Genomic DNA, 13,725 nt, shown 5'->3' with positions numbered 1-13,725 from the left:
AGTGCAGCCTGGCCCCAGGTGGCAGAAAGCAAGCAATATTCCTGTTCAAAACAGACACAGGGTGCATATGAGGATGCAAATTAGGGAGAAGAAAATCAAACAGAAAAATCTGGATATTCTTGCTTGGACCTACATCACTCGAATCATCCTAGTATTTATATATTATAAATTTATCAAATAAAATTAACATTTTTAATTAGAAAGACAGAATGCAAAGTGTGTTTTTGTGTTTTTAAAACCCCTATAAATTTATATTCATGCTAATTTAAGTGGGGATTATTAACAGTGTGCATTTGCTGATGGAAGTATGAAACATTTGATGCACGTACTAGCGACAAATGCTGAACTCAAGTAACCATGAGCTGCCTTCCTGGCCATGTTTGGTCTATGTCATATATTTAACGCATGCTTTGTAAGCAAACACACTGAGTGCATTCAAGTCTGTGTGAGCTGTGGAAGATTGTATTTGTGGTCAGATTATCAATATTAATATGAATATCAACACCTTAATTATTATATACTTTGGTAAATATGCAGTATATTTTAATATTAATTAATGCTAATTGTATATGTTTGATACATTATTGATAGCTCATTCAAAAAGGTTTTTTAAAGAAACAGTCTGGAAAATCTAACTATTGTCCTGCATTTGTCTGTTTATTTATTTTTTACCATAATTATCAATAATATTGCTATTGCCCCACATATGATTCTCCACTGAGTGCAGCTTGTCAGCAGGGCTCAAAAAGTAAGCAATGGTTTCAAAATAGACACAGAGTACAGATGAGGATGCAAGCTCTTATGTGGGATGTCGTTAAAAAAAAAAAAAAAAAAAAAAAAAAAAAAAAAAAAATATATATATATATATATATATATATATATATATATATATATATATATATATATTCATTTCTCACAGTGTTTAGTTGCCATCCTTAACCTACAGTAAAAACTTGACCTTCCACTTGGTCTGGCACCGCAGACTTGACCTAGTGTTAATAAATTCCAACACACCATTCCCACTTGAAGCATTGAACGTTGCCATTCCAACATATATCTCTAATTAATCGGTGTGGCATGGCAACAGCTGTGGCCAACTTGGATTTATGGCATTCCAGAGATGACCCTAAGACACAGAAAGAAACTGTTGAATTGTATAAAATTGTTTCAGTGTCTCCTTTATTATAAGCCGTTTATGTTTATAGTTTAAATGTTCATGTTTTTATATCTTCATCCTTCTAATGAAGCATCCTGAGTCTCAGATAGCATCATGTATGAGCTTAGCTTGCAATTCAGGTTGTGATTGTATCAAAAGAGAAGTGGGATATCTTTGGCATTATCCTAAACTGCTCATGAGAATCAGACATTTTTGCGGTTACTTTCCCGTCTTAATCTAGTTGGTAAATCAGTAGGAACATATTACAAATACAAATACTCAAACAAAATAAGTCAGAAATTAATAAGAAAAACAAACAAAAATATCTCAAAGTTTACACAGGTCAATGGAATTAAATGATAGTAAATCCTTGTGTAAGTGTAACAATAAGGTACTGTTCAAGTCTATCTTCAAATATTATTAGAAAATAGACTTGAAGTCTCTAAACACTGGAGTTGTGGTTACACTCATACACTGTCAGTGAAAAATGAGCCGCTTTGCAGCCTGTGCAGACAGCTGTTTTCATTAAAAGTTCAGCTGTAAGTAGATCTTCATCTGTGTGACACTGTCCTGAAAAATACAGCTGAAATACAATCTGTGTTGATATAGTGTAAAATATGGCAAAGGCAACCAGGGGGAATCATTGTTTTGGAGGTGCTTCATAAAATAAATCAGCTTCACAAGTGCAACATGAAAAAACACAAAGCATTTTTTTGGAATCCCCTTTTCTTTTGCACCTTGTTTCTTTAATGTGGACATGATACTTTGAATTGTTTTTAAGTGAGAAATCCTTTGCTTTCTTTAAAAATAGCTTTAAAGAATGTTTAGAAGTGAAAGCTGATGTACAGTATGTCCTTGCACTGTGTTTCAGCGGATGTCTGCTCACTCTGGTATCCACACCACATTTGGCATTTCTCCCATATATAACTTTGTCGGGTAAGCATGCTGCATTGAATATAAGCAGTCCGCGAGAGCACATCACTCTGTGGTAGAAGAAGAAGACTTTTGCTTGTGGTAGGTTTGTCTTCTATCTGCTTTGGAACTGGTAGTATCTTCATTATTACTATAATAGTACTTAAATAAATACATTTATTTACTTTTTTAAAAACAAGTATTTTCCTAGTAATTGACAATATCTCATATGTGTTCAACAGGATTGTGCAATATAACATACTTTTGACAGAAACAGAGTCAGGTATGGACAACTTTTAACTATTTAAAATTGTCAGTATTTTATGTTTTATATTATTTGTCTTTGGGCAGCACGGTGGCACGGTGGTTAGCACTGTTGCCGCACAGCAAGAAGGTCCTGAGTTCAATTCCAACATCAGGCCGGGGTCTTTCTGTGTGGCGTTTGCATGTTCTCCCCGTGTTTGCGTGGGTTCCCTCCGGGTACTCCGGCTTCCTCCCACCGTCCAAAGACATGCAGCTTGTGGGGATAGGTTAATTGGAAAAAATCCAAATTCACACTAGGTGTGAATGTGCGAGTGAATGTGAGTGTGAATCGTTGTTGGTCCCTGTGTGTTGGCCCTGCGACAGACTGGCGACCTGTTCAGGGTGTAACCCGCCTCTCGCCCTATGACAGCTGGGATAGGCTCCAGCGCCCCCTGCGACCCTGCAAAGGATAAGCGGAAGCGAATGGATGGATGGATGGATTATTTGTCTTTGATGTTAAGGTGTAGAACTCGACAATAACTCTAACATATTTGTCTAAGATTACACTTTTTTGTCATAACATCATAGAAGTAAACCGCCACCATGAGTACGGACGCTGAGATGGCTGTTTATGGCAAAGCTGCCGTTTACCTCCGTAAGCCAGAGAAGGAGAGAATTGAGGCTCAGAACAAACCTTTTGATGCCAAGACTGCCTGCTATGTGACTGATACCAAAGAGCTGTACTTGAAGGGTACTATCATCAAGAAAGATGGTGCCAAAGTCACTGTCAAAGTCTTGGACACTCAGGAGGTCAGTATAATAAAGTTAGAGTTAACTGAGAGTCAGATGTGACAAATTCTCATCGTGATCAATGTGCTGTTGCAGGAGAGGACAGTCAAAGAAGAGGACGTCTCTCCAATGAACCCTCCCAAGTTCGACAAAATTGAGGACATGGCCATGATGACCCACCTCAATGAAGCCTCTGTGCTGTATAACCTCAAAGAGCGTTATGCAGCATGGATGATCTATGTGAGACTGTCTTCCTAAGAAGCAAAACTTTTAAAATTACTCTTCTAACAGCAACTGTTAATTAACATCCACTTTTTAAAAAATCTCTTTAACCACTTTTAGACCTACTCTGGGTTGTTCTGCGCCACAGTAAATCCCTACAAGTGGCTCCCAGTGTACGACTCTGAAGTCGTCTCTGCCTATAGAGGCAAGAAGCGTATGGAGGCTCCACCCCACATCTTCTCTGTCTCTGACAACGCTTATCAGTTCATGCTTACTGGTATGCCTTTAACTCAAAAATCAAAAATTTAATCATATATATGGTGATAACTACAGAAATACATAGTGAACTCCTTTTTCATTTTAACAGATAGGGAGAACCAGTCTGTCTTGATCACGTAAGTGTCACATTGTTTGACTTTGTTTACAATAGTTCAGCATTTCGAACAAACTCTTAAAAGTATTTGTCTACACCTAGTGGAGAATCTGGTGCTGGAAAGACTGTGAACACCAAGCGTGTCATCCAGTACTTCGCCACTATCTCAGTTGGTGGAGATAAGAAGAAGGAGCAATCAAACCAAATGAAGGTACACAAACGTGATAAGATTAGTAAAATCATTACAAAATATACTTCAGTAAGAAAAATAATTTTCTCATATATTTCTTAAACTTGGGTTTAAGGGGTCCCTGGAGGATCAGATTATTGCAGCCAATCCCTTGCTGGAGGCTTACGGTAACGCCAAAACTGTGAGGAATGACAACTCTTCTCGTTTCGTAAGTATGGAGTGATCTTTAGATAGGAGAAATAGTGTTATGATTGTTGTGTGACTTTGACAGCTCCTTTTGTTCCAAACAGGGTAAATTCATCAGGATTCATTTTGGCACAACTGGCAAACTGGCTAGTGCTGATATTGAGACATGTAAGTGACAAATTCACAATGTGAGTACTTCATCTGACTTTGGGACAAACTGTGACTTCAAAATTTGATCAAAATCTGCAGATCTGCTGGAGAAGTCTAGAGTGACATTCCAGCTTCCCGATGAGAGAGGTTACCACATCTTCTACCAGATGATGACAAACCACAAGCCAGAGCTGCTTGGTAAGCAGCAAAACCAAGTTGTTGCACACTTCTCATTTTAAATAATTTATTAAACACTTATGTTTTATTCTTTTTTCCAGAAATTGCCCTCATCACAACCAACCCCTACGACTTCCCCATGTGCAGCATGGGTCAGATTACTGTGGCCAGCATTGATGACAAAGTTGAGCTGGAAGCAACAGATGTGAGTGAGATTTGATGTATAATTAAAATATCAATGATGGTGTGTCTTTAAGAAAAAAAAAGTGTTTATGCAGTGTTTCGTGTGGACACTTTTGAACAGAATGCTATTGACATCCTGGGCTTCAGTAATGAGGAGAAGATGAGCATCTACAAAATGACAGGTGCTGTGCTTCATCATGGTAACATGAAGTTCAAGCAGAAGCAGCGTGAGGAGCAAGCTGAGCCTGATGGCACAGAGGGTGAGTACTTAGTACAAAAATACTTGTGAATAAGAGCAGTATGGTTGCCAATTAGACTAAAAAGTCCTTGTCACATACTGTATAATGTATGCACTGTATAATAATGTTATAAATTGCTGTTTTCAGATGCTGACAAGGTTGCTTACTTGCTGGGTTTGAACTCTGCTGACATGCTGAAGGCTCTGTGCTATCCCAGAGTGAAGGTCGGAAATGAGTATGTCACCAAGGGACAGACTGTACCTCAGGTAAATGAGACAAACTGGTTAAAAAAAACATGCGCTGCTTAAATCAGAGCGTATTTGGATCAAATGAAACATAATCATGTACCAGATTTAATAGATAATTATTTGCCAGGTATATGTTTGTTAAATATTTGGTCTTAAATGCATTTTGTGATTCAATCAAATTTTCCCTTTTTATTTTTTTAGGTGCTGAACTCTGTGACAGCCCTGGCCAAGTCCATCTATGAAAAGATGTTCTTGTGGATGGTCATCCGTATCAACCAGATGTTGGACACAAAGCAGCAAAGGAATTACTTCATTGGTGTGCTGGATATTGCTGGCTTTGAGATCTTTGATGTAAGCTTTATTGCTAACAAATGGGGAAACTCTACTTCAATTATAACATCCCGCTTAGTGATTTTTTCCCTACCCTTTTTTCCCCTCACAGTTCAACACCTTGGAACAGCTGTGCATTAACTTCACCAATGAGAAACTGCAACAGTTTTTCAACCACCACATGTTCGTCCTGGAGCAAGAGGAGTACAAGAAGGAGGGTATTATCTGGGAGTTCATTGACTTTGGCATGGACTTGGCTGCCTGCATTGAGCTTATTGAAAAGGTATACTTCAAGTTCATGTTTGAATCTTATATCTTTTTTTTTTTTTATGTCAGTTTTGTTATAATAGAGGAAAAGTGCCACTTGGTGACATATCTCTTTTCTTTACCTTCATCAAGCCCATGGGCATCTTCTCCATCCTTGAAGAGGAGTGCATGTTCCCCAAGGCAACTGACACATCCTTCAAGAACAAACTTTATGACCAGCATCTTGGCAAGTGCAAAGCATTTGAGAAGCCAAAACCTGCCAAGGGCAAGGCTGAGGCCCACTTCTCCCTGGTGCACTATGCTGGCACTGTGGACTACAACATCTCTGGCTGGCTGGATAAGAACAAGGACCCACTGAATGAGTCTGTGCTGCAACTGTACCAGAAGTCCTCAGTTAAACTGCTGTCTCTTCTGTATCCACCTGTGGTTGAAGGTATGATGTAACTGAAAACATACATTTTCCATATTCTACATGTTATTAAGTTTTGTTTGGTATTACGAGTCTCACAATGTTTTTAATTACAATTCACAAACAAAAAACAGAGGCTGGTGGCAAGAAGGGAGGCAAGAAGAAGGGTGGCTCCATGCAGACTGTGTCTTCACAGTTCAGGGTAAGGTTTGAGAAGTAAATTAAATGTAAAATAATACATTTTTTTTATTTTTTACTTTTCATGACAAAAATGTACTTTTGTGTACCTACAGGAGAACTTGGGCAAGCTAATGACAAACCTGAGAAGCACCCATCCTCACTTTGTGCGTTGCCTGATCCCTAACGAGTCAAAGACTCCAGGTAACCCAACATAATTTGTGTGCCTGCATGCACAGGTTTGGATTAGAAAACAGCAAATTAGTGTTTGTTCACAGTATGAACTCAAACATTTTTGTTCTACAGGCCTGATGGAGAACTTCTTGGTCATCCACCAGCTCAGGTGTAACGGTGTGCTGGAGGGTATCAGAATCTGCAGAAAAGGTTTCCCCAGCAGAATCCTCTATGGTGACTTCAAACAGAGGTGCAATTAATATCCTCGTGGACTTTTGATTCAAAATATGATAAGAAAATGCTGACACTGACAAATCACTCTCTCACAAAAGATACAAGGTACTGAATGCCAGCGTCATCCCTGAGGGCCAGTTCATTGACAACAAGAAGGCTGCAGAGAAACTGCTTGGATCAATTGATGTTGATCACGACCAGTACAGATTTGGACACACTAAGGTAAACAGCCTGATTGCATTACTATAGATCCATGCATGAATATAGAATTACTTTTTTAATTTTTAAAAATCTGTCTGCTTAAAACAATTACTTTTGGACAGAACTGAAGGAGGTAAGGTCAGTGAACTGGATGAAAACTAAAAAGAAGCTCAAGTAAAACATCAACAAGTTTCCATCCCCAAATTTCAATAGCCCTGGATTTATTATCATAGTTACACATGAAGATCAAATCAAAATTTTCCAATTTTTTCTCAAAGTACATTTAATCAACTATTTGACACATTTATCGTTATGTTTTCTTTTTTGTTTTAAAAAATTCTTATTATTTTTGTGGCTCATTTGACATAAATTATGCTACTTTGTGCACACATGAGATATTGTATGGTAGACAATAAGCCAAATCCCATATGTAATGCAGATGTGTCCACACAGGAGGCACAAGGTTTCTCAAATACCATGTCATTAGTTTAGCAAGCCTTTCACTGTGTACGTTCATAAAATTCCCCAAAGCTGATGTAGATTTACATTTACTGTACATATACTTTCTGAATCATTTCTAATTGAATGCTTATTATAATATAATTCTCTCTTGTGATCATTTAGGTGTTCTTCAAGGCTGGTCTCCTGGGTACCCTTGAGGAGATGAGAGATGAAAAGTTGGCAGCTCTGGTCACCATGACTCAGGCTGTCTGCCGTGGTTTCCTCATGAGAAAGGAGTATGTCAAAATGACAGAGAGGAGGTATGTTGAACACAGCAATTAAGAGCAATGAGCCAGAATAAAAACAGTGAAAAATAACTTTGTCAACAATGGAAATCTCTTGTGCACAGGGAGTCCATCTTCACCATCCAGTACAACATCCGCTCATTCATGAATGTCAAACACTGGCCATGGATGAAGGTGTACTACAAGATCAAGCCTCTGCTCAAGAGTGCTGAAACTGAGAAGGAGCTGCAGCAGATGAAGGAGAATTATGAGAAGATGAAAACAGATCTGGCTGCTGCCTTGGCCAAGAAGAAGGAACTAGAGGAGAAGATGGTGTCCCTTCTGCAGGAGAAGAACGATCTGCAGCTCCAAGTGGCATCTGTAAGTAGATATCAAGAGAAGCTGTGCCCTTTTATTTTGTTACCATAAAATGTTAACGTGTTCATGTGTGTTCTTCCAATGCAAACTAGGAATCAGAGAATCTCTCAGATGCTGAGGAGAGATGTGAGGGACTTATCAAGAGCAAGATTCAGCTGGAGGCAAAACTCAAAGAGGTAACTGAGAGACTGGAGGATGAAGAAGAAATCAACGCCGAGCTCACTGGCAAGAAGAGAAAGCTGGAGGATGAATGCTCTGAGCTCAAGAAAGACATCGATGACCTGGAGCTTACCTTGGCTAAAGTAGAGAAGGAGAAACATGCCACTGAGAACAAGGTTTGACATTTGGATTATACCTAGCAGATTAAACAACATGCATACAACAATACAGTCACATGGTAATAACACTGTAATTGCAAATGTAGGTGAAGAATCTGACTGAAGAGATGGCTTCTCAAGATGAGAGCATCGCTAAGCTGACTAAGGAGAAGAAAGCTCTTCAGGAGGCTCATCAGCAGACTCTTGATGACCTCCAGTCTGAGGAAGACAAAGTCAACACTCTGACCAAGTCCAAGACCAAGCTTGAGCAGCAAGTTGATGATGTAAGTTGAAAATGTCACAGGTGATGGCAAAACAGAGAGAGAAAAGAAACCTCTTCATGAACAAGAGAATAACAAAGTCATGTCATTGTGCAGCTTGAGGGTTCTCTGGAACAAGAGAAGAAGCTTCGTATGGACCTTGAGAGAGCCAAGAGGAAGCTGGAGGGTGATCTGAAGCTTGCCCAGGAATCCATTATGGATCTTGAGAATGACAAGCAGCAGTCTGATGAGAAACTGAAAAAGTACTTTCATTTTTTCTCCCTTTATGACAAGCATCCTTCTAAGGATTGGACGTAATATGTACATTTATCAACTATGCAACTTATTATTTTCACAGGAAAGATTTTGAAATCAGTCAGCTCCTTAGCAAGATTGAGGATGAGCAGTCAATGGGTGCCCAGCTTCAGAAGAAGATCAAGGAGCTTCAGGTAAATGATACATGATGTTACATCAAATGATAGTCCATACATATTTTCTGCGTCGTACTTTAAATTTGAAAGTTTACTCAAAGGAGACACTCATCTAATCCAACAGGCTCGTATTGAAGAGCTGGAGGAGGAGATTGAGGCTGAACGTGCTGCTCGCGCCAAGGTTGAGAAGCAGAGAGCTGACCTCTCCAGGGAACTTGAAGAGATCAGTGAAAGGCTGGAGGAAGCCGGTGGTGCAACTGCTGCTCAGATTGAGATGAACAAGAAGCGTGAAGCTGAGTTCCAGAAGCTCCGTCGTGACCTGGAGGAGGCTACTCTGCAGCATGAAGCCACCGCTGCTGCTCTGCGCAAGAAGCAGGCTGACAGCGTTGCTGAGCTGGGAGAGCAGATCGACAACCTCCAGCGTGTCAAGCAGAAGCTTGAGAAGGAAAAGAGTGAATACAAGATGGAGATTGACGACCTGTCCAGCAACATGGAAGCTGTCGCTAAAGCAAAGGTAAACAACAAAATCCATTTATTTTAATACTTAAATCACCAGCAAATAGTGATGATATAACATCTTGTCACTGATGAATCTTTTCCCCCCTCTCTAGGGAAATCTTGAAAAGATGTGCCGTACTCTTGAGGACCAACTTAGTGAACTGAAGGCCAAAAATGATGAAAATGTCCGTCAGATCAATGATTTGGGTGCACAGAGAGCACGTCTGCTTACTGAAAATGGTTTGTATAAGACAACATGAAGTGATCTGAACTTAGTCCTTATATAGTGATCTTCTGTTTTCGATAGAAAAACTGAACACAAACTAAAGTTTGATGATTTTTTTCACACAAGGTGAGTTCAGTCGCCAGATTGAAGAGAAAGAAGCTCTCGTCTCTCAGCTGACCAGAGGCAAACAGGCCTTCACACAGCAGATTGAGGAGCTGAAGAGACACATTGAAGAGGAGATTAAGGTAAGAAACACTTCAATGGAGGCTGGTATGGCTTACCAGACAGGGCAGGTGATCCCTATGCTGTAAGGCCCAAGTTTGAATCCATCATAAATGGTAAATGGCCTGTATTTGTATAGCGCTTTACTTAGTCCCTAAAGACCCCAAAGCGCTTTACACATCCAGTCATCCACCCATTCACACACACATTCACACACTGGTGATGGCAAGCTACATTGTAGCCACAGCCACCCTGGGGCGCACTGACAGAGGTGAGGCTGCCGGACTCTGGCGCCACAAAAAAATATATATTTCAGTGAAGTGCGTATAGTTTTTTGTTGGTGATTCCGACATTTTGCTCATGCAATGATGTGTCTTACACCAGGCCAAGAATGCCCTTGCCCATGCACTGCAATCCGCTCGCCACGACTGTGACCTGCTGAGGGAACAGTTTGAAGAGGAGCAGGAGGCCAAGGCTGAGCTGCAGCGTTCAATGTCCAAGGCCAACAGTGAGGTGGCTCAGTGGAGAAGCAAATATGAAACTGATGCTATCCAGCGCACTGAGGAGCTTGAGGAAGCCAAGTGAGTATTTAGTTAGTAAGAATGTGAGCGAAAAACAAGTAAAACAATAAGCTTTTACTGAAACACTGTTTTTTTTAAAGGAAAAAGCTGGCCCAGCGCCTTCAGGAGGCAGAGGAGCAGATCGAGGCCGTTAACTCCAAGTGTGCTTCTCTGGAGAAGACCAAACAGAGGCTCCAGAGTGAAGTGGAGGACCTCATGATTGATGTGGAGAGAGCTAATGGCCTGGCCGCTAACCTTGACAAGAAGCAGAGGAACTTTGACAAGGTACCATCATTTACTTTGCTTGAACAAGACACAAACTCATGGTTTCTCTTAGTATGGGTGAATAACTGCATCGAATGTATATATAGGTGTTGGCCGAGTGGAAACAGAAGTACGAGGAGGGTCAGGCAGAGGTGGAAGGATCTCAGAAGGAGGCTCGTTCTCTCAGCACTGAACTGTTCAAGATGAAAAACTCCTATGAGGAAGCCTTGGATCAGCTGGAGACCATGAAGCGTGAAAACAAGAACCTGCAACGTGAGTTCCTACTATGCTGTGCAAGTAATGTGTGTTCATTTTTAATGTCTTAAGACTAAACAATATCACACATGCCTCTGCAGAGGAGATTTCCGATCTGACTGAACAGATTGGTGAGACTGGAAAGAGCATTCATGAGCTGGAGAAGGCCAAGAAGCAGGTGGAGACAGAGAAGTCTGAGATCCAGACAGCTCTTGAAGAGGCTGAGGTAAATCTTTGTCTGAGGAGCTCCTCTGGAAATAAATATTCAGTTATACACAAGTAAAATCTACAAATGCAGAGATGAATATCTTTTCATATTCATTCTTTCATATGATTAGGGAACTCTGGAGCATGAAGAGTCTAAGATCCTGCGTGTTCAGCTGGAGCTCAACCAGGTCAAAGGTGAAGTAGACAGGAAGCTGGCAGAGAAAGATGAAGAGATTGAGCAGATCAAGAGGAACAGCCAGAGAGTGACTGACTCCATGCAGAGCACTCTGGATTCCGAGGTCAGGAGCAGGAATGATGCCCTGAGAATCAAGAAGAAGATGGAGGGTGATCTGAATGAGATGGAGATTCAGCTGAGCCATGCTAATCGCCAGGCTGCTGAGTCCCAGAAACAGCTGAGAAATATCCAGGCACAGCTGAAGGTATGATAGAGCACATAGCTGTTGTACACATTCTGTGTAAGTGCATTTTTTTATTCATGTGAATATAATTTTGATATTCTTTTTTACTAGGATGCACAATTGCACCTGGATGATGCTGTCAGGTCTCAGGATGACCTCAAGGAACAAGCTGCTATGGTTGAGCGCAGGAACGGTCTCATGGTAGCTGAAATTGAGGAGCTCAGAGCTGCTCTGGAACAGACAGAGAGAAGCCGCAAAATCGCTGAGCAGGAGCTGGTGGACGCCAGCGAGCGTGTTGGTCTGCTGCACTCTCAGGTGAACATTTTTGAAGAGACACTTTAATTGGTTTTTTTTAGACAAACTTAAAATGAACATCCTAAAATGTAAACTTTCCATTTCTTAGAACACAAGCCTTCTGAATACCAAGAAGAAGCTTGAGGCTGACCTGGTTCAGATCCAGAGTGAAGTGGATGACACCGTTCAGGAAGCAAGAAATGCAGAGGAGAAGGCCAAGAAGGCCATCACTGATGTAGGTTTATACACATGTCCACTACGACGGCACAACTCAGCTTTGTTTTCATCACTCTGTTAATTGAGGTCATGTTTTTCAGGCTGCTGTGATGGCTGAGGAGCTGAAGAAGGAGCAGGACACTAGCGCTCACCTGGAGAGGATGAAGAAGAACCTTGAGGCTGCTGTTAAGGACCTGCAGCACCGCCTGGATGAGGCTGAGAATCTGGCTATGAAGGGTGGCAAGAAACAGCTCCAGAAACTTGAGTCCAGGGTAAGAAGAATGTGCAGCTGAAAAATATGTGTGAAAACACACATATATAAACCGTGAATTTTAAAAGTTTGCTCAATTTTCTGAAGGTGCGTGAGCTGGAGACTGAGGTTGAAGCTGAGCAGAGGCGTGGTGCAGATGCTGTTAAGGGTGTCCGCAAATATGAGAGGAGAGTGAAGGAGCTCACCTATCAGGTAAAGCACATTAACATTTTACATCCATCCATTCTGTTCCACTTATCCTTATCAGGGTCGCGGGGGGCTGGAGCCTATTCCAGCAACCAGTGGATCACATTTTTTAAAATGTGTTTTCTTTTATAGACTGAGGAGGACAAGAAGAACATTAACAGGCTGCAGGATCTGGTTGACAAGCTGCAGCTCAAGGTGAAGGCCTACAAGAGGCAGGCTGAGGAAGCGGTAAGGACCACACACAGAAAAAAAACCCCTCAACTCTATGTTAGATTTTAGTTTTGTGCAAACAAACTGTCAGCGTTTTGGACACTAAGAAATTTTGACTTATTATGTTACAGGAGGAGCAGGCCAATGTCCATCTGTCCAAGTACAGGAAGATCCAGCATGAGCTTGAGGAGGCCGAGGAACGTGCCGATATTGCCGAGTCCCAGGTCAACAAGCTGAGAGCTAAGAGCCGCGACTCTGGCAAGGTAAATGTACACACACTTTAGACTTTGCACAAAGTTATAAGAAGAAATATCCCAATTCTGCTTCTGCGAATTTCATAAAAATGGCTACAGACAATCATTTGATTTGTTTTCACTGAATGCTCCGTTTTTATACACACTGACCCATATGTACTGTTTTCTTTTGTTCTACAGGGAAAAGATGCAGCTGAATAAAGCACACGTGTGAACTGTGCATTTCTAATCATATAATATGATGTGAAATACACTCCAATAAAATATTTTTTATCACAATTTCCTGTCTGTGATATTTTCATAGTAATAAACAAGAAAGTAAACATGACACACGGGTAATCTAAGTGCTAATGAATCTTTACTGAGGTATCCTGCATTCAGTTATTAATTTAGGCATGAATACATAGAAGTATATCTCAATTAACATCTTAGGACTTTGAGCACAAACAACTCAGAGCGAAGATACTCCAGAGGGACTCGTGAACGTAGATAAGAAGTTAGAGACAGTGGTTTGGGAGGGAAAAAACCATCTGCACTTAAAGAATCAACATGAACATAAATAAATAGGTAACATTAATAACTTCATTCAAAATGCATTCTTGTGTATTTTAAGCTTTCTTTGTAATCCAGTGCTCTAGCTTGAAAAACATACCCCACATAATTAGTTTCAAA

General features: G+C 40.6%; 1 protein-coding gene and 1 long non-coding RNA gene across 2 annotated transcripts in view; one reads left to right on the top strand and one right to left on the bottom strand.

Moving 5' to 3' along the window:
• Positions 1-2,410: 2,410 nt before the first annotated feature.
• LOC146513692 (uncharacterized) overlaps positions 2,411-13,725 on the bottom strand; it is a 296,792-nt gene continuing 285,477 nt past the window's right edge. Inside the window, exon 2 of the long non-coding RNA XR_014875359.1 lies at positions 2,411-10,194. This is a non-coding gene — a long non-coding RNA (uncharacterized LOC146513692). The remainder of the gene's footprint in view (positions 10,195-13,725) is intronic.
• LOC146513702 (myosin heavy chain, fast skeletal muscle-like) lies at positions 2,915-13,332 on the top strand. The gene is made up of 39 exons (XM_085168457.1): positions 2,915-3,121; positions 3,197-3,340; positions 3,443-3,599; positions 3,690-3,717; positions 3,798-3,906; positions 4,001-4,093; positions 4,176-4,239; positions 4,321-4,419; positions 4,500-4,603; positions 4,703-4,841; positions 4,968-5,086; positions 5,270-5,419; positions 5,511-5,681; positions 5,798-6,098; positions 6,209-6,276; positions 6,368-6,455; positions 6,558-6,675; positions 6,758-6,881; positions 7,485-7,621; positions 7,711-7,966; positions 8,056-8,298; positions 8,388-8,564; positions 8,658-8,803; positions 8,899-8,989; positions 9,096-9,485; positions 9,583-9,709; positions 9,822-9,940; positions 10,302-10,498; positions 10,579-10,762; positions 10,849-11,014; positions 11,098-11,222; positions 11,335-11,643; positions 11,734-11,937; positions 12,026-12,151; positions 12,234-12,404; positions 12,491-12,595; positions 12,722-12,817; positions 12,931-13,062; positions 13,234-13,332. The coding sequence occupies exons 1-39, from the start codon at positions 2,915-2,917 to the stop codon at positions 13,252-13,254; spliced, it is 5,805 nt and encodes a 1,934-aa protein (XP_085024583.1). The 3' UTR covers positions 13,255-13,332.

This window comes from Neolamprologus multifasciatus, chromosome 7 (genome assembly GCF_963576455.1).
Source record: "Neolamprologus multifasciatus chromosome 7, fNeoMul1.2, whole genome shotgun sequence".
Lineage (NCBI taxonomy): Eukaryota > Metazoa > Chordata > Actinopteri > Cichliformes > Cichlidae > Neolamprologus > Neolamprologus multifasciatus.
The sequence above is the reverse complement of the archived record's forward strand: the minus strand, read 5'-3'. Positions and strand labels throughout refer to the sequence as shown.